General features: G+C 43.9%; 1 protein-coding gene across 1 annotated transcript in view; it reads right to left on the bottom strand.

The window, feature by feature from the left end:
- Nucleotides 1-5,752: 5,752 nt before the first annotated feature.
- The window catches only part of VSTM4 (V-set and transmembrane domain containing 4), an 87,764-nt gene continuing 72,600 nt past the window's right edge, over nucleotides 5,753-20,916 (bottom strand). The window contains exon 8 of the mRNA XM_064370062.1: nucleotides 5,753-7,152. Within this exon, the coding sequence (XP_064226132.1) occupies nucleotides 7,027-7,152 (126 nt within the window). The 3' untranslated portion in view covers nucleotides 5,753-7,026. The remainder of the gene's footprint in view (nucleotides 7,153-20,916) is intronic.

Below are 20,916 nucleotides of genomic sequence, written 5' to 3'. Positions count from 1 at the left end.
CCTCTGTTCTGTTCCATTGGTCTATATCTCTGTTTTGGTACCAGTACCATGCTGTTTTGATTACCGTAGCCTTGTAGTAGAGTTTGAAGTCCGGTAGTGTGATGCCTCCTGCTTTGTTCTTTTTGCTTAGAATTGACTTGGCTATGCGGGCTCTCTTTTGGTTCCATATGAAGTTTAAGGTGGTTTTTTCCAGTTCTGTGAAGAAGGTCATTGGTAGCTTGATGGGGATAGCGTTGAATCTGTAAATTACTTTGGGCAGTATGGCCATTTTCACGATATTAATTCTTCCTAACCATGAACATGGAATGTTTCTCCATCTGTTTGTGTCCTCTCTTATTTCGTTGAGCAGTGGTTTGTAGTTCTCCTTGACGAGGTCGTTTACGTTCCTCGTTAGTTGTATTCCTAGGTATTTTATTCTCTTTGTAGCAATTGTGAATGGCAGTTCGTTCTTGATTTGGCTCTCTTTATGTCTATTATTGAAGATTTTTTGCATGAGAACACTTGCTCAGCAGCAAACCCCAGAGGGCTTGGGCAGAGCGGAGTTCAAGGGAGGGGGAGCAAAAGCAGCCAGCAGAAGGTGAGAGGTAAGAGACAGACAGCAGGGAGCAGGGAGCATAGACTCCAGGCTGCGGAGAGAAGGAACCAGAGGAGAATGGTGGCTTGGGAGGGGTCTGCACAGGTTGAGAAACACTTGTCATTTTGGAGATGGGAGGAGAAGTTGAAGATGCAAAAAAGCAGAGGGGTTACATGGTGAAGGAGACCCCCCAAAGAAAACAAGAAATGAATCCTGATGAGGTGGAAGAATGAGGAGAATCAGGAATAAGACATTGCAAGAATGAAAGAGCAAAAGAACTAACACAACTAACTCCATTTTCAATCAAGGGAGCCCTTACCCATTCCTGCACGTAGGTTACGATAATTTTAGGGCCCTGAGATAAAACGCAAAAACAGTAATCATGTAGTTTTTGAAACTAACTCTGGGATTAAAGGAGAAGTATGTAAACAACTATGTTTCATTAAAGGTTTATAGGAGCTTTGTGATCTGACCAAGGACAAAGGAGTTTCCAACTTCCTGGCCCCTCGCTGGTGCCCAGATGTTAGCAGTTGTTGGTCATGTCTCTGACAAAAAAAGAGCCTAGAATTTCTACTGACTTGAGATGTCTCTACAACACTAGCCTGCCCTCTCCTCAGGTTGCCAACTCTTGAATAAGCCTGCTTTTCCTTCCACCAAATCTTGTCTCTAAAGTTTGGCTTCCAAGCAGCAAGTAGGAGAACCTGATTTCAGTTACAACATTTTAAGAAATTCCAAACTATGAGATGGGCTAGGGTGCAGCCACAGGGCACTCAGAACTGGGGTAGTGTGAGAACCTGGGAACCCACATATGGGCTGAGGGAGAAGAGAGATGGAGGAGACCCCACAAAGGGGAAGTTTGGGCAGCCCCAATCCTTAGCTGAGCCAAAGATCAACCCTGCAAGAGGTCAGGGTTCCCCCAGCCAACAGGAGTGTGGGTGGGAGCAGGGAGGCTTCCTGGAGCCAGAGATTGGTGCAGGGGGAGGTTTTAGAGTGAGAATGCCAGGGAGGTCGGCAGGCTCCAGGTGCCTTTCCGTCTCCTTAGTTTGCCCAGCTTCCTCATGATGCTCTCTGGGTCCACTGTGGCAGGACACTGGCTTAGGACCCTCTCTAAAGGCTCCATCTTTTGTGGACCCCAGACCCCTTTCAGAAAACTGAAGAGAACATCAGACCCTCACACACACAACGCAAATGTCCACAAAAATTCCTGGGTGTTGATGGCTTCCCTGAGGTCCATGCATAGACCCAGGAGTCTGAGGTACTAATTGTACACATAAACAGGAAGTAATCACCCTGGCCACCTCCAGCAGCTAGGAAGCTGTCATAAAGGAAAACAGAAGGCTGATTCCTTCAGCATGGCCCAGAACCCCACACAGACCACCTACTAATGAGCTTTCTCCTCTTTGCTAATACAGGACACTGTAATAAAGTTTAATGTGGAAGAACAAGGTGCATTTAACCAAAGCTGTAAACATCTCTAATTCTATTTAAAGCTGTAGAGTGCAGTACATTAACATTTAACAATCGGACACTAAATTGGAGTGACGCTAATAGAGTTGTGTTTATTAGAAATGAGGCACCAAGTCGTCTTTCACCAATGACAACAGAAGGAGCAGAAATCCTCCACAGCCACCCTTCCCCACCATGCTGCATGTTCAGGAAGAGTCTTGTCCAAATCACTGCCCCCCCGCCCAGGAAGATGAGAATTGCTTTGGGGAAAATACACTCAGCAGACCAGACACAGCTCAGTGCCCATGTCTGTTAGCCTTGTGCACTGGGGAATTTGTTTTTTCCCAGAGAAAGAAAGCACTTTAAAAAATAAGTACTCGATTAATTCAGAATGAGGAAAGGCTCAACCTCTATTCTCCCTGCCCTCTGCAGAGTTCACACATGGAGCCCTTCTTCCTTTGAGAGACTCCAGGTGCAGCTTTCTCCTGGCTCTCCCCTGCTGCTCTGACTGTCACTGTCCTCTGATCACCTGGATCTCCTCACCTGCTGTGCACCTGCCAGCATGGGTGCTCCCCACTGCTCAGGCCCAGCCCTTCCTCTTCTCATTGTGCGAGCAGCCTCTCCCTGGGAATCTTGCCCAATCTTCAGCTGTGTCCTGTGCCCTGAGGACACCTCCTTTCTTGCAATGAGCACCAGATCCATATTTCCAACAGTTTACATCCTTGCTACTCAAAGTGTTGGTCCCAGGACCAGAAGCATGGACATCCTTGGGAGCTTGTTAGAAACTCAGAATCCCAGGTGCCATCCTGGGATGGCAGACCTCCTGAGCCAGGATCTACATTTTAACAAAATCTTGATGATTTGTGCAAGCACTAAGGTTGAGAAAGCACCAGTCTATGTGCCCGTCTATCTGGACACCCCACGGCCACTCCAGCCCAGCATGGCCATGCTGAATGCAGACCCCTCCCCCAAACCATGAATTTGTTTGGTTTTCCTTTCTGAGGAACAGCTTCTGTCCCATGTATGGAAATGGGAGTGTGGTCTGGGGTGGGGTCCATGTCCCCACCATGGAAGCCAGCCTAACCTTTAGGCTGAAACAAAAAGACTCCCTCCAGCATTCATGTGGCATGGCTCCTTTGTGTTAGCACCCTGTGCCCTTCCACCTGCTGCCACCAGCGCCCCTCAGTCCTGCTCTGGCCCTGCTGGTGTCCCTCTCCAAATCTGAGGGCTCCCTTCCTTAGGGAGCGCATCAGTCCTGGAGCCCTCCATCGAGTGCTCTCCATTGAGAAAGGCGTCTTCAGAGCCAGGGATAGGCCCACTCAGCAGCAGGATGCGCAGTGCAACAGGAGCTCAAGGATGCAATTCAGCCACTGGTGTGCCCTAATTGGGCACCCTGGGTATGGATATCAGTGTTTTTTTGTTGTTTTGATTTTTGCTTCCTGTGCTAGGAAGCAACTTTGATACATACTGTATTCAGATTCTTTATGTTGCAACCTGACTAGCTAGACCAAAACCAGGATTTAAACAGTGGGGTAATTAGAGAGTTTACGGAATAGAAGAGTCCGGGGATGTTAGGGACTCGGGGTGGAGTCCTACCCTTCCAGGACATTCTCCTCCCTGCTTCCTGCTCAGTGTCTCTGTTGCCTTCCAAGCCTTCTCTGCTAGGCAGGAGATACGGGAACAGATATGATTTCTGTCACTCCAGCTTCACTGCCCAAGGCAAAGATGGTTTCTTTCTCCTCAGGATTTTGATTATCCCAGATGGTCACGTGCATGCTTGGGACCATTTCTGGCATGAGCTCCATTCTTGGCTCAGCCTAGGTTACAGTCATGCATATCAGAGCCTGTGATGAGCAGGGCCATGAATCATCTCCAAAGTGAGAGGATCTTTGGGCTTATTGCTATGTGGGCCAGCCCACATTATCCCACATTAAAATGTATTTTCTAAGTGTCCCATGTTGTTTTCACTCTCACAATAGTTGGGAGGTGGGAGGGCCTGGCTTTTCCTTATTTTCCCCATGAGCTAACAGAGTGGTGGTGCATTCATAAAGAGGGGACCCTAAGGAATCCCAGGCCTCTCCTCCACTACAGCTGCTTCAGCGCAGGCCTCGGGGCTTTGACTTGGCAAGACAGTGTCACCTAAGTGGATGCCCCTTCATACCTCCCGGCTTCCTGTGATGACTCCATGCCAACCATGCCAAGGCATAAAACTCACCACCAAATCTGACAGCATCTGCTCTCTCTGCCTGAAGGAAGACAATGCACTCTGAGCAATGGGTTCACACTTGTTTTAGCTTCATTTAAACATATAAGCAATGGTCCATTTTGAAAATTGCTCATATATAGTTTCTATCATTGATGCCTTATAGTAAAAACAGATTGATGACCTCTCCCTAATTCCTATTTCACCGATATATGATATGTTTCCCCTTATCTTTGGAAATGGCAATGCATGATTAAGGGACCGTGGATAAAGAATGAATGAGTGGCCACATTTTTTAAAGCTTACTATGGCAATAATGTCAATGTATCCTCTCAAAAAAGCACCAGATACAAGTCATCCATTGCTTCCACTTCTGAGCACAGCTTGGACGTTTGCTTCTGGAGGTTAACAGTGGGACAAGCTCTGCCTGGATGCTGTCCATAGCTTCCATGATTCCCCTGGACAGTGTTTTCAGTAGGAGGGGATAATCTGCAGGTCCCCATTCATACAACTTAGTGTGGATTCATGCAGTGATGACCACAGTTTGGGAAAAAGAGGCTGGACTCAATCTATAATATAACAGTGACTGGTTAGACTCTAACTGGGAGCTACCAACTCTTAACAACATGCATTCTTCTTGGTAGAATGCCCATGTATGATAACCCTAGACTCTCCTTGGATTTAAGTGGGTGGGTTTGGGGGTGACTGGAGTTCATTTCCATTCTGCAGAGACTGAAGGGGTCCGGGAAGATATTACTCCCTGGCCTGTTGCCCTCTCCCCACCATCTCCTTTTCATGTGCCCCCTCTCCTTTCCATTTTGTACCCCCAGGGCCCCACTAACCCGTAAGGCTCTTTGGGCAAATGAGGAGATCACCCTCTGCCCTCAAAACACTATATATCTGTCAAAACATTGTCAAGATAAAACTAAAAATCCCTGTGATAATTATGATATAAATGATGTGCTAACCATATAGCCTCCCCTCCTAAAGAGATGCTCAGAAAGTTCTAGTGAGTTCTTCCAAATGGATCTTTCTTCCTCAAAAGCTGCATGGTTTATTTACTGCCTTTGAGATCTAGCAGAGAGGGAGGAATGAGACACAGGTGTCATTCAGAGAGGGTGAATTTCCACTTTGTAAAGGCAGGCGAGTTTGCTCCCAGAAAATCAATATCCGCTTCCAATTTGGACCCTTTAAACCATAAGCTCTCATAAGTCTTTGGAAACATTACTGTAGGGCTAAGTTGGTGAACAAATATTTGCTTTTTAAAGTTATTGCAATGAAAGCCTTAAATAGTGAAGAAATGTTCATTTTGAAAATGTAGACTGGCTTTAGCAGGAATGTCAACACAGAGCATTTGTGTAGCAATTTAGTTTCTAGAACCTGGCAAGATTCATTATCCCATTTTACCCTCAAGAATTCTATGGGAAGTTAAGTCGTCTTTACACAAACATGGATTCTGAGGTCATTAGGGGATAAGAAACTCAGCCAAGGTCACATGGCTATATAGAGGGCACAACTCATACCCCAGCTGTGTTTAAAATAGATAATTTATCATATGTACATGGTCCACTACATAGTCAAACAATTTCTATAGTATGCAGTAAATGGCCACCCAGAGTGCACTCACACATCAAGAAATGTCCTCAGCAACGCAGTTGACAAGATGGTGCTTCCAGAATGGATCCCCCGCCGGCGAGTCTGAGATTCTTGTGTCCCACAGGTCCACAGAGCAACTTCCCCATGCACCCTTGACCCCCATTCAAACCCATTAGAATTCACACACAAGGTTGTGATGGGCAAGGCACTTGGCAAGAGGAGGGTCTTCAGAACACACTTTCCAGCTCGGTGTGTACCTCCCACTCTCCTACTCTGAGGGCACCTGGCAGCAGACTCCCTCTCACAGGAGTGAGAATAGAAGAGTCCAGGGATGTTAGGGACTCGGGGTGGAGTCCTACCCGGCTCAGCTCAGAGGAGGCTGAGCTTGGCACACAGTGAAGAGGCCCACGTGCTCCAGTGCATCTACGATGGCCAACACATCTGCTCCTTTGGAAAAGGGTGAGTAAGCACTTCTTAGAGAGTATGTTTCTCTGTCAGCACAGGTCCACCTTGTGGAAGAGATGGAAGCCCTCTAGAATGGTGTTCTTCTTGTCCTGTGGCCTCAGGGTCTCAGGTGGGCACCATGGCATTCAGAGACAGACCTTATACTTCTAGTCAGTCTGCCCCTCTGGCCTGAATCCCCACAGTCAGTGCATGTATTTAAAACAAGAGATGCCATCTCAGGCGGTGCTGGCAATCAGCAGTTTGCTGATTGAAATAATCAGCAAATTGCAATGCCATCTGATCCTTGGAAAACCAACATATGGGCCATCTTACAGTTGGGTCCATAATGGCATTTCCTCTAGCTATATACTATGAGCTTGTATCATGGATACAGGAAGAGTAGAGAGTAAAATTAAGATTTAAAAATGATTTTAAAGAAAACCTGGGGAAAGAGGAGGAAAATGGGAAGGGGTTTGGCTCAGCAGAAAATCTCCTTGGCTGGTCTCAGAATCAGAGTCCTTATGCTCAGGGCTCCGGCCCAGGCACATCTTGTCCTGGGAGATCTGTCCAAGGGCTGTGGCCCCTATTCTTTGCAGGAGAGCAGTCTTGTACCTATTCGAAGGCACCCAGAATGCCACTGAAAAGGGGCTCCCCACCACTCAGAAGGCACGAGTGAAAATACAGAAATAAGGGCTTTGTCTCCAAGGCTTCATAAATAACTGGGCGGCAGGTATTAAATAGAACCTCAGAGGAGGATGCGGTGCTACAGTTTGTTCTCCTCGAAGAGGATCTGAGCGTAGACAGTGCTGGTGGGGGCACCTTTGGCAGCCCGGTGGGGTTTGATCAGCTCCAGCTCAGCATAGGTTAAGTTTTCCTCAGCAATCTTTGGCTATAAGAGAAAAAGAACACAACACAATTCTAGCTGACCACAGGAGTTCTACATCACACATTCATTCATCAAGCATGTATGTTCACAGCATTTTGGGATTCAAAGACGGATAAGTGGACAAGAAATTTAAGAGGCTACATAAAACCCAATAACATAATTAATAAGATAGAGCTCACTGTCTTCTATAGAGCACTATGTCCTGCAGCGAGATCCTGTGATTTGCTTTCAAGTTGACATGAAACACTCACAAAAAATGACTCAACGCAAGCCTAAAAGAAAACTTGACTGCTGAAGAGTAAAAATAATGTAACTATTATCAATGGTCTCTGATCAAAAGGAAAATATCAGGTGGAGACAGAAACAAAAGAATCCTAGAAATTAGTAACAAAACTAGAATACTACCACCCAGAAATTTTTGTAAATGGCTTAGTATAAAACTAAAATTTCAAAATATCTTGAAAATAATGCTAAGGAAAAAATTCCTTGCCAGAACCTAAAGCCTATGTTTGAAGCAGTGCTAAGAGAAAATCATAGCCTGAAATATTTATGCTAAACAACATGAATTAAGTGGGTCAAGCCTCCAACTCAAGGAGTTAGAAAAAGAGGAACAAAATAAAGAAAAGCAGAAGGAAGAACCTCATAGAAAGAAACCCAGACTGTATAAATCACCAGTAAAACAGATAAACTGAAAACAAGCATAAGTGAATAAAATTTAAAAAATAAGACAAGAGACCAAAACTAAATGAAGGAAGTTTAAAATTCTTTTAAGAAGACTAGTTTGCTGAATATATTGAAAAATCTTTTAAATACAGGATAAAATGCATAATGTTCCAGAAAAATAGAAATTATAAATGTTAACTCTAGGAAATCCGACTGTACCATCAAAAAAGGAAGGAAGGAAGGAGGGAGGGAAGGAAGGAAGGAAGGAAGGAAGGAAGGAAGGAAGGAAAGAAGGAAGGGCGGTATCATTTATAAATACAAATCTTCAGTTAAATTTACTCAGAGACAATTAAGTACATTAAAAGATAATCATATTCAAGTGATTTTTTTCCAGAAATGCAAAAATGGTTTGATATGAAAAAGTCTATTAACATAATTCATAATAGTAATAGATCAAAAGAGAAAAGCATATGATTATAGATGCTAGAAAGGTACTTAATAACATTAAAACACACTTTTGTTTAAAACAATTTTTGAATGAAGTAGGTGTAGACATATATTTTCTTAATGTGATTAAGAAACACTATTAAAATAAAGAATAATTGGCTATCCAAATCTAGTGATGTTTAAAATTAAACCCAAACATTATTTTTCAATAAATGCTGTGGGGATACTTGGACAGCCATTTTAGAAAAAAGAAAATCCATCCTTATATCATTAACCTCAGGTGAATTCCAAATGAATTAAAAATTTTAATGTAGAAAATAAGCCTATCAAACCACTAGAAAACAGATGGAGAGTTTTTTAAAAAATAAGTCTCCAAGTATGGAAGTTATTTTGACATATGACACAAAACCCAGGAGCAATGGAAAAAAGATGTGTACATTTTCATGCTGCATATGGCAAAATAGTCTCTAAATAAAATCAAAGGACAACTGAAAAAAAAATAAGGAAAATATTTACTGCTCAGATTAGAGGGCTTTGCAATTCAACAAAGATAATAACCAGGGTCCCACTAACAAATTCAGCAAAGGACAACAGATAGGACCAGCAGTTCATGGGAAGGAAAAATGCAAGCGTCTCAGACACAGATGAAATGATACTCACCCTCTCATTATCCGAAAACCAAGACTTAAAGTCACACTTAGACATCATTTGTTTGTCTTTCAAGTTGCCAAACATTAAAAACAAAAGGCTGACAAAACATACAGGTCTGTCTTACACTATAAGTGGGAGTCTTTCTTGGTACAAGCAAACAACTGTAAACACTTAAATAGGTATCTGTAGGAGATGGTGGTATTCGTGTGATGCAATATAAGGTACAGTCTTTAAGAATGAAGAAGGAAGCTATATGTGTACTGCATATTTCACTATCATATCCCATGTAAATATGCATGTATGCATGTATGTAAGTAAATAGGTGGGTACATATTTTACATACTTAGAAAATACTGGGAGCTCTTGGCACTCATTCAGAAAGCAGAGAGCACATCAACCATGGCTCTTTCTAGGGACGTAACCTGAGCAGCTGCAGGGAGACCCAGCCTTTACTGTGTATATTTGTTGTTACCATTTGGATTTTGCAGTAGGCACATATATTTAAACAATGAATTAATTTTAATCCATAATTAGAAAAATCAAAGTTGGTCATGAATGTATAGTCGCACAGTCGTTTTCATTTAAGCAGCCCTGCTCTTTATAAACTGGGATGTTAGACTTAGGGTTTTTTGTTTTTGGCTTTGGTTTGGTCTTGTTTGATTTCTTTTTTTTTTTCAAAGTTTATGTGCCTCTTTCCTGGTTATCTGGTTTCTATTGCAAACAAGTAAACCATCTACATTCAATTGAAGTTTCTTAAAAAGAATGCCAAAAACAAAACACTTCTTTTCTTTTGAGGTGATGCACCCTAAAAGTCACAGGAAGTAATAGACAGAGAGTTACAAAGACTTCCTTAAGCCAGCACCTCTTGCTGGAGGTGACTGCCAAGTGACCTAGACAAATTGTCTAGCAATTTTTCAAAGTTAAGATCATTTATAGGGACTAGAGCCTTCTGCTTGCCTTTTGACACCAAAAGTCTTTACATTGCTTCCTAGTCATCCATATCTTGCAAGCAACAAAAACCCTGTTTACATTCTTGCTTTTTGGTTTCATTACATTTCCCATTATAATGATTCCATTTAGAAATGTCATGTGTCCTCAAATAAGCACACAAAACCCAACTCATGTAAATTTTAGCACCACGATTTATGAAATCATATTGTCCAGGTGTTTTATTACATTACCTTGAAATTGCATTGTTTTCTAGCGTAGATTATCTGTTTATTCTTAAGTTATTCCATTATGTTTGGATATGAAAAATAACACTAGCTCTCTCAATACAGGTCACCAGGCTGGCTTGGCTGATGTGTTGTTTTCATACATTTTTATGATGTTCCTATAGTAAACATAATTTAATAAAGCCAAAGCACACTAAATAAATAATTGCATCTAGAAAAGCAATAAAAACAAATAAAATTAGTACTTTCATAAGTGGAAAAGGTACTTCAATTACTGCTACAAGCAACAACCCACCATAAAATGTGTAGAATCATTTCCCTTATGCATATTTCTGGAATATAATAATTTGATTGAAGATATGAGGCAGCTCACAGGAGGCTCAGAACTGTGAAGTGTATAGTTTCCAAAATAAGATGCATAATATCAGTCCTTGGCATCTTTAAAGAACCTATTGTTTTTCTGGCATGCACACTTGACTATCACCATCAGCCATGTGCCTAATTACATTTCCCAGCTTGTTTAACTGGAAATAAATTCCTAATGGCCAATGAAAGGGGCAAATGTATATTCCTCATTGGTTTTCACCAAACTACCTTTCTTTACTGATGTTTCAGTGGAAGATTTAGGTGCATCTAAGGAGTAGCTTAGAGAGAATTTTGGGCACATCAGTAAGACGAGGTAAACCATAGAACTGGTGGTAAAACCAGGAGCCAGGAACAGAAAGCAGTGGTTAAAGCAGGTGGTTGCAATGGGGCACAGCCTGATGAGGAGCCTGTTGCAAAGCCGCACCTTTATTTCAGATTATACAACTTTACTGCTATCTTTAATAAACAAACTCAACCTGGATTTAAGCTAGGGAATCACTCCCAGCATCTCTAAAAATGAATGAGGAAGCACTTCTGTTAATTTCCTGATAGCCACTGGGCCTCAAAATGACTCTCTTAAAACTCCCACCCTACTCTGGGGGATGCAGGAAGTACAAAATGTTGTGGAGTGCTAGTACAAATTTGGAGCTCGGGACAGAAGCTTCAATAGTGTTGAACTGTCTATTCACAAACACTCTTATGACTGTAAATCCCATTGCAAGCTTTACGTTTATGTCCAGAAGTTGTATTCACTGGAAAACAGGCAGCAAGAGTTAACCAACTGCTGCTAGGAAGTCCTGGCAGAATCCTTTAGAAAAAGCCCCAGAACTTTCTAAATCTGTGAGAAGCAACTTGGCCATTTCCTCTCTCTCAGGGCTGTTTGATTTTACTTTATTTTCCCTTTCAGCTAACCTGCAGAGACTCCTGGTCAGATTCTCTTTCTATTCCTCAGATAAAGGCCTGGGATTTGTTGTATTCAGCAGCTTGGTATCTTGTGTGCCTCAAACCCCTTGTTTCATGAACCCTTAGTCTCACTTTTAATATTAGAAAACCACCCACCAGAGAGAAAACTACCAGCCAGGGAGAACCCACAAGTAAGTCCGGAGGGGGATTCTATGAGCAAGAGGGGATAAAGAGTCAGATATAGGCAAGTATTGATGCATCAGAGGAAGGCTGCAATAAAGGGAAATTCTTCTAACTCTCAGTTCAATGAAAGTGTTCACGGAGGAGAGGCGAGGAGAGTGGCTGAGGCCATCGTCCTGGGGGTGACTGCAGTTCGTGGGTGCAGGAGGAATTTGGATTTAAGTTCAAAGGTCGGCTGTGCGACCTTGGGCCAGTTCCATCACTGGAGCTTGGAGATAATGATGATACCTTCCTTGTTGGACATTACGAGGATTGAAATGAGATCTATGTAATGTTCTGGCCCAGCGGCTGCCCCAGAAAAGGTGCTAAACACGTGTGTGCTGAACAAATCAGTGTTTCAGTGGCATTGCCTCCTCTCTAGGGTCAGCTGAAATAGCATGCATATGTGTACGTTCTGAATGCTTCGTAAGTTTACAAGAACTTTGTGAACTAAGTAGCCCTGGGTATCTTTTGACAGGTAAGAAACAGATTCTAGGAAATTAGTTGTTATGGACTGAATTACGTTCCCCAAATTTCCTGTGTTGAAGCCCTAACACCCAAGACCTCAGAATGTGACTCTATTTGGAGATGGGGATTTTTAAAAAGGTAATTAAGTTAAAATGAAGTCATTAGGGTGAGCCTTAATCCAATTTGACTGCTGTCCTTTTAAGAAGATGAGGACATACACACGTACAGAGGGAAGACCACGTGAAGACAGGGAGAACGTGGCATCTGTAAGCCAAGCAGAGAGGGCTCAAACCAACCCTGCCAGCACCTTGAGCTCAGCCTTCCAGCTTCCACAACTGTGAGAGAATAAACTCTATTGTTTAAGCCGTGACTGTGTGACTGGTATTTTGTTATGGCCACTCTAGCAAATGAATACATTAGTCAAGGTGAGGACAGAAGAGAATGGAAGAAGAGTAAATAGCCTTCCTGAAGGGGAGAGAAGATGAACTACAACTACCTGATGGGGTGGGACGATCTGAGAGATTAAGACATTTATGTCAGCAGCAGAGCACCCTCCCTGCTACATCTGATGCAAGGCAGGTGACAAAGGTCTGATGCATTTACCCCTGGTTCAGTGAGGAGCAGGGCTGGAGGAGAGAGGCTCTAGGACTTCCTCACATAGTACCCTGCCCCACACATACCTCCCATCCGCAGCTGCCTGGCCCTCCATGGCCAGGCCTTGACCTTGACCCTGGGCTGCAACAAATCTAGCTGGGTTGCTGGCAGTCCATGCCTTCCTTTAGCTTTCTGGAAAGGGGGCAATGGGGACTCAGATGCTGCCATCCTGCCTAGTATAAAGGGCACCTGGCTCCAGCAGGGGAGGGAGGCCACCCAGGTGTGGCTGCCTCCATCTGAGCAATGCACCTGGCTGCCAGGTGACCTGCACATAGGCCAGCTGCAGGACATTTCTGTCCTCAGAACTGAACCCGGGGCCGGGACAGATCCTACAGTCAGCTGAGCACACAGAGGCTGTGAGTGCTGAGAGTCAGTTGCTACAAGTCAGGTCGTTTCTGCCCCCAAACCCTGTGTGCCACCTGCCATTCTGCAGCCCTCTCTGAAGCCATTTTTCTTTTTTGCCACGTTTCATGCTGGGGATGTAAGCAGAAACAAAATGGCACGCAGAAGCAGCCCCACCTCAGGAAGAGACGGCTGAGGTTTTGACATAGTGAGTAGAAGACAGAAAAATCCTACAGGAAAGGGCTCCTTGCCCAGGGAAGCGATCATACTACATCTACGTGCTTGGACTTCCCTGACCTCACTTCTTCCAGGGAAAAACAAACTAGATCTTAAAACAGAGAGGCAACACGAATGAAAACCAAGGCCAACCTGCTCAAGGTGGTAGAGAAAACAGACCAAGGAGCCTAGTGTCTGCACCACAGTGAACCCTGGGTCTCCAGGTTAAAGTGACTGAGGGTTGAAATTCACCCCATGCTCAGCTCTCCCAAGATGTTCTATGGGGGCAGAGCTGTTCTCACCATGATGGGGAGCTCTTCTACAATTTGTCTATTAAGATGGGTGCCTTTTTGTAACCTACCTAAAGGTGCCATATAGATGGGCAGTGGCTCTGGCCTATGCCCAGATATCTTGTCCTAAAACACAAATAAAAATCAATCTGTTTCAAAATAAAGTGAAATACATAAAATAAACCAAGGCTTTGGGAATCCACACTCCCAGGGCTAAGCAGAAGTGGCCAGATGGTGGGAGATGGTGGCCTTTCATCTCCGGGTCATGCTCAGCCCTGGTGGCAGCCTACTGCCTGCTGCCCTCCATGTGGAGAAAGAGGGCCCAGCCCACGGTGGGAGAGGATGGTGGGGCTCGGTTTGTGGGTGTTGACGGGCAGGACTGGGCCAGAAGATTTACTCCCTCACAGCAGAGGAACCCGCTGCTATCTGCCTCAAGAATGTTTCTGACCTCTTATTTGAATATTAGAGGTTCTCTAGCAATGAATGCCACAGGTTATAAAACCCTGAGGGAAAGTGTTTCTTTACTTTGCACATCCTGTGACTGCTGAAAATACCAAGGGTTATGCTATGGATGCAAAAGAGCCACGTGACCCTCTCAGTTCCCCTTCCAGGCTCCTCCCTGAAACTTCCCTAACAGGGAAGCGGAGTACAGGTTTCTGTTTAAGCTGATCCCCTCAGCATAAAACTCCTGCCCATCATACAAAAGGGCATTTTTGTATGGAAGGCATTTTACAACAAACCAATGATGATGATGATGATGATGAACTCATTCATTTATACGAGTAACATCTAAGAATGTTCTAGGCATGCACACTTCTGAGCTGTGTTCTCAAATGTGCGTCAGGCCCCCCATGCTGCAGGCATGTTCATCAACACGTGTCCACAGACTAAGACCTAGGATTACAGCTCTATTCATGCCTCCTGCTGTGTCTCCAGTGACATAAAGGAGGTTTCTCAAAATTTTATTTGTTTTAAATGACATGGAATAAATGGACTTTTTAGGTGTCCAGGTCTAAGAATTGTAACACAGGTATAGATGTCTGTAACCACTGCCACAGTCAGCTCCATCACCCCTGCATGCCACCCCTCTGCAGTCCCACCTTCCCTCCAGCCCTGACCCCTGGCAACCACAGATCTGTTTTCTGCCACTGTGGTTTTGTCTCTTAGACAAAGTCATGTACAAAGAATCATACAGTGTAAACCTTCCAGGATTGGATTTTTTTACTGAGCATAATTGCCTGAAGATTTATCCCAATTGTTGCAAGCAATGATTGTCTGCGCCTCTCTGTTGGTGAAGAGTATTCCACATGTTGCAGCTAGCTATCCACTCACCTGGTGGACGACTTATGGATTGTTCCAAGTTTTTAGTGGTTATGGAGTTGTTAGAAATAGTCACATATAGGTTTTTGTGTGATGTTTTCATGTCTCTAGAGTAAATACCCAGGAGTGGGTTTGCTAGGCCATTTGGCAAGTTATGTTTAATTTTGTAAGAAACTGCCTATTTGTCCAAGGTGGACCATTTTGCCCTCCCACCTGCAAATCATGGGGCTTTCCAATTGCTCCACATCCTTGTCAGCATTTTTTTTTTCTTTTAGCCATTGTACTAGGTGTTAGTGGCACAGTAATTACCTTTTCTTTATGCATAAGAAACTTTCCAGTCCTAGACTTGAACTCAAGTGTTCCTGGATGGCTGCTGAGCCAGATTAAATTCTCACATAGCACAGCTTCTTCTCAGAAGCATTAGGAAAGGATGATCACACAGACCAGGTTTACAATGGACTCTAGGCCTCACATAGTGAGTTTGCAAGTTTCAGAGCTTGCAATGGCCTGTCTAGCCTTCTGTTCTGCCAAGGGTGAGGTACTGTTAACAGCAGGTGGTAGCCTCTGCGCTGAATCTCCAACCTCTAATACAAGCCCTCTTTTCCCCAGTTTGAGGGTGATGATCATGGAAAGTATGTCCATGGGGAAAGAACTATTTGATTTGGCTCATGCGAGAAAAGTTAACCCCAAGAAATTCTGAGGTTGTGCACCTTTCTGGAATATAACATACTTTAAGCTCTTAATGGGTAGTTTCTGAGTATTTCACTTTGTAGGTGTGTTCCATGATTCAAGCTGAAAGTTAACATTCTTGCTAAGAGGGAGAGAAAGGTTTAGCATTCTCTTATGCAGTCTCCTGCAAAACAACACTTTTTCATAGAGATCACAGTTAGATGTGCAACTTGAATTAAGTCACAGAAATAAAAGAAAAATGCAACTGCAGCCTCTGCAAGTTCTCTCAATGTCAAAAGTTCAATTGGGTAATACCATTATCACAGCAACAGATCAATAACTGCGACATGGAATGTTTATGCTAACGTCACCGTAGAGTTTAAAAATGTGACTGCAGCTCCACAGAGCTGCACTATCAGGAATCTATTTACTCACGAGAGAATTACAAATTATCGGGGGCAGACTTCCTCTTCTCCCTGCAAGATAAGTGCTCATTTTTTATTCAACAGAGCAACTGGTAAAACAAACTCTCCCCTAACAACAGCCACTGCACATATAACTGTGGCCACCAAGGAGCTTGAGGCTGTGCATTTGGAAAGCTCGATTTGACAGAGGGTCCTCAATGGGTCTCCATAGGACCCAACTTAGGAAAGAAAAGTATGTTGTGAACACTATCAGTCCTACTATCATCAACATGCCTTGGATATGAACTTGACTTCATCTCGAGTACCATGGGTGCTGATTGGTAAATTTATTTAAACTTATTATGAAAAGAGAATATTATAGAGTTCTATGATGTACACTTTAAATAAAAATAAAGAAGCAAAAAAAAAATGCCTATGCAAGACAAAGGACACAATCCAGAAGTGGCTTTGGGAGGTAGCAGAGTGTGGTGGATGACAGTCAGTCCTTCTGAGAACGGAACTCAGAAAATGCTTACTAATTTTCACCATCTTGCTCCATCCTCATGCCAGCCCTGTGAGGTGGGGCTGGTGATTATGGAGTCTGGATTACAGGTGCTATCTGGATTCAGAGCCAGTCAGTCCTTCCCAGACGCTCATGGGCAGTCCCAGGCATTGCAAGTGCATAGTCAGAGGCAGTGTCTATGTTCTGATGTAAATGCCTTGTATCCAGGTGAGCAGACAGGCAGACAGCAGTCCCTTCCCAAGAAGTAAGCCTGGGAGGCCAACAGGGAAAATAGTGAAAATCCCTTGGCATGAATTGTTTGGGGTTTTAAAACAGCCCCATACCACTCAGTGGGCAGTGTGAGTTCCAGCTAAAGGGAAGTTGTGAGAGAAGGGAGTTGGTCCCATCCTCATCAGAGACAGGAGCCCTGGCTTGGTGTGGAGAAACAGAGGCCTTGAGGCCACAGAACCTAAGACTTCCCAAAGATAGACACATGGAGCTGTCCCTGGTGGGAGAAGGTGATGGAGGGAAGGAAAGAATCTCACTGGAATACCTCCAGGGGTCTCTGCACCCTTCCCCACAGCCTCACTCCCAGGTTCCCAGTGTATCTCTGACTGGCATGGGACATAGGCCACAAGGCTGCAGGCTCTGCTCAGTCCAGGCTGTGTGTGGGGTGGCAGCAGACCCCCGGGCAGAGCTCTCTGCTGGATAGGTGAAAATATGAGGCTGAGTGTCCAACGGGGTAGAACTGGAGATGTCCAGGGGGATTTTCAGAGGTAACCATTAGAGCCATCATCAGGTCTACTATCGCCATCTCCCTGGAGTGGAGGCCACTGGTCCACTGCGACCTCTGGCTCTAGCAGCATAACTCATAGTCAATCTTCACTCTGAGGTGAGGGCTGGAATCCAGTTGCACTCCCAAATCCACAATTTGGCTGTGACTGCTAACAGGTATGCCTTGACCCAGGGTCCAGAGACATGCAGGGCCTAGGCACTCTTGGAGGCACTAAATGCCCCACCTACTCTGCAGCTGCAGGTACAAATGAGCCTTGAGATCATATTTGCCCAGATTCCCCCTCCCCTCCATTCTACCTCTGCATGGTCACCCAGGGACTAAGGGCCAGTCACCCAGTGTGCTCTAGGACAGCAGGAGGACTGGAAAAGGTCTGGAGCTCAGGAGAGAAATCTTGGATGGATACGAAGATGTGCAAGTCCTCTCCAGGTTTGCAGACACTTTGGGTTGGATGAACTCACTCAGAAATTATAAGCAGAGCAAATTCGTCTCAGGTCCTTGAGTCCAAAGAGTACACAGGACGTTCAGCAAAGTACATCCTCAGAATGGATCTGACATGACAGAAAGTCACCACCTAACTGCTCTGAGGACAGGCAGAGATGACCCCCCTCAGGAACCTACTGAGTCTGGCATAGAAATGTCTGAGGCCAAATATTATTGGTTCAAGGTTCTACACGTTACCAGAAGATAGATGCCTGTAAATTTCACTAACATATGTTTTGGAAGCTAAAATATGATTCTAGACAGTGCTCTTGGGGAGGGTCCTAATACCTGGAACTTTCATAGTCTCACAGCAACCACTCCATGGTCTAACATGCTCATTCATTTCCTCTCCCTGTGGACCACAGATGTTTGAATTCCCAGCTGCCGTCCGAAGCACTGTTACTGGCAGTACTATTTAAGAGGATGCTTTTGCTTAGAAAAAGGGGAGCCTTTGGTTATCTACTTCAACAGAGATGTTCATGCTGCGAATCTGCAAACTTTAACACTCAATATTCTGATCAAATGCAATCTTTAACACTCTCCTAGATCCATCTAACTGTGCAAGGGCCTGCTTAAGAACACGTGCACTCAGAGATAGAAAGACTGCCATTTACTAGCTGTGTGACCTTGGGCAAGGTACTTAACCTCTTTGTTCCTCCATTTCCTTATCTACAAAGTGGAACTCATAGTAGTAACTATCCTACAGGGTTATTTTATGAGGATTAAATGCATTAAAACATGTAATGTACTTGGAAAAATACCTGGTAGACATATACTAAATGCTATACAAGTGTTTGATTATTACTATTGCTACTATTTGTATTATAGATGATGAACAGGTATTGTTTAAACAGTCAATTGCTTTGAAATATTTTGAGGTAGGAAGAAGACGACACTTTGAGACATTTTGGAAAGTATTATGTGCTAAATGCTAATGAATGCCACTGTGTCTCAGGCCAGGGCCAAACACATCTGGCTATTTTATTTTTTTAAGTAGGAAAGATAATCCTTCTAAATAAGAGTTCAAACCATGCCATTCACTGCCCAGCACACAGTTCTCCAGTGGTTTCTCATCACGTTTGAATCCAGAGTTCTTATCAGGATATCAGGATGGATAAGGGTCCTGATCCTTTATGACCTTGTCCCGTGCCTTCCTCTGACCTTGGCTTGCTCCACATGTCCCTCTTGCTGACCAGGGCTCCAGCCGCATGGATCTCTGTGTGTTTCCTGGACACACCCTGGATGGCACCGCTCATTCAGGGCCTACTTCAGGAACTTTGACCAGGCTGTGTTCTCAGCCCAGCCTGAGATGTTCTCCCCACAGAGCCATGTGCCTCACTCCCTCATCCTCAGGCCTCTGTTCAACTGTGACGTCCTCCCCATAGAATGCAGCCCCCACCTCCAGCTCCCCTTGCCCTGTCCTACTGCCCTCAGAGCATGTATCACTCCTTAGTATTGTAAGGTATCATCCATTTCATAACCTGTCTTCCTCTACTAAAGAATGTGACAATAGTACCTAATATTTACTTAGTACAACAACTAGTCTATGTGGGAGGTATATTTATTATCATCCTCATTCAATATGTGCAGAGACGAAGGCAAAGAAGTGGCAAGCATGCAGCTAGCAGCTAATAAGCAGCAGGGCTGGTGTAGAGCCAGCCTCTGACCACACCAATGGGCTCCCCAAAGGTGGTGACTCCATCCAGTTTATTCACTGCTGCATCCAGGGCCGCATGGATAAATGTTGACAAGAGGCTTGCCAGCAAAGAAAGCTCTGATGTGAGCAGTATTTTCTTATTTTCATGTGTGAATACCCCTACTGCAGCTAATTTCAAGGTGGCAATGTATCTGCCCCTCCAGAGGATGGAGAGGCTCGAGGATGCTGCTGGCTGCAACTTCAGCTCCTAGAAAGACATCTAACTCAGGCAGCCATTTTTGAATGAATGAATGAAAAAGACAAAATGAAAGAAAACCAGTCTGAAATGTCTTTTAGCACCCCCACCCTGATCTACCTGGCCCCAGGAATGTAGACAGGGACCCTCCTCTTGCCAATGAAACTCTTTTTTTCTCTGGCTTCTCTAGGGCTTCCCTGACAACACTCTACCAAGAAGTAGAACACTTAGAGTGATCTAAAATCTCCACATGGCTCTAACTTACTAGTTTAAAATATAGGTAGATGACTGATCAATAAAGAGAGAGAGAGAGGATATCTTACACGGTGGAGGGTGTGAGAAAGTGGTCACTCTCATTTTTTTTGGTGGGCGGAGAATAAAATAGGAAAATACTTTCAGAAGTTAATTGGGCAGACTCCGGCAAAATTTAAAATGAGGCTATACTTTCACGTAATAATCCCACTTCTAAAAATCTCTCCTACAAAAATACTTAAAAGTTATATGTGAAAGGATATTTACCAAAGCATCCATTCTAAGAGTGAAAAATTAGAACAACCTAAATGGTCAAGAGATGGAGACTGGTTAAAGAAATGATGATACTGTAACACTTTGCAGTCATTAAAGAATGAGGTAGATCTATACATACTGATGGACAAAGATGTGCCTGAGATATTGTTAATGAGAAAATTCAACCTGTGAACACGGTGTAAAGAATTGTTACCATTTTTAGGGAACTTGGCACACAGAAATGGATTTGTCATAATCTGTAGCCAGGACCTACACTAACTGTGGGTGGACTGTATATATACACATTGGGAATATAAATATGGATCTACACTTGTATATACAAAAAAAAATTTAGAAGAATATAAGCCAAACTCCTGACGGAGAGGATTTCGAGGAATAATTTCACTTTCTGTTTTAACAAATGGAGATTCTGAATTGTCAGCCTACTTCTCTACCACTGTCCAATGAGGTCAAGACAAAACACCCTGAAAACCTATAAACTCAGACTTTACTGAGTGATTTTGACAAAAGGCATCAGAGCTCAGAGTGTAGTGGGGAAGAACAGGGATCTGGGGCCAAGTGCCTGGTTGGAGCAGCTCTGTCACATCCTAGTGGGGGATCTTGTATTAGTATTTACCTTCCTGTGCTTCCTCTAACTCATCTGTGAAATGGAGACAAGAAGAGTTGTCCCAGAGTTAAAGGGGTGCTTCTTCTGGTAAGCACTGTAACAGTGCCTGCATGTGGGAAGTGCCATGGAAGGGTGTGCATTATCATTATAATCATCATTACCACCACCATCACCA

Source organism: Aotus nancymaae, unplaced genomic scaffold, assembly GCF_030222135.1.
Source record: "Aotus nancymaae isolate 86718 unplaced genomic scaffold, 86718_ANA_hifiasm-v0.15.2.pri h1tg000099l, whole genome shotgun sequence".
Classification (NCBI taxonomy): Eukaryota; Metazoa; Chordata; class Mammalia; order Primates; family Aotidae; genus Aotus; species Aotus nancymaae.
The sequence above is the reverse complement of the archived record's forward strand: the minus strand, read 5'-3'. Positions and strand labels throughout refer to the sequence as shown.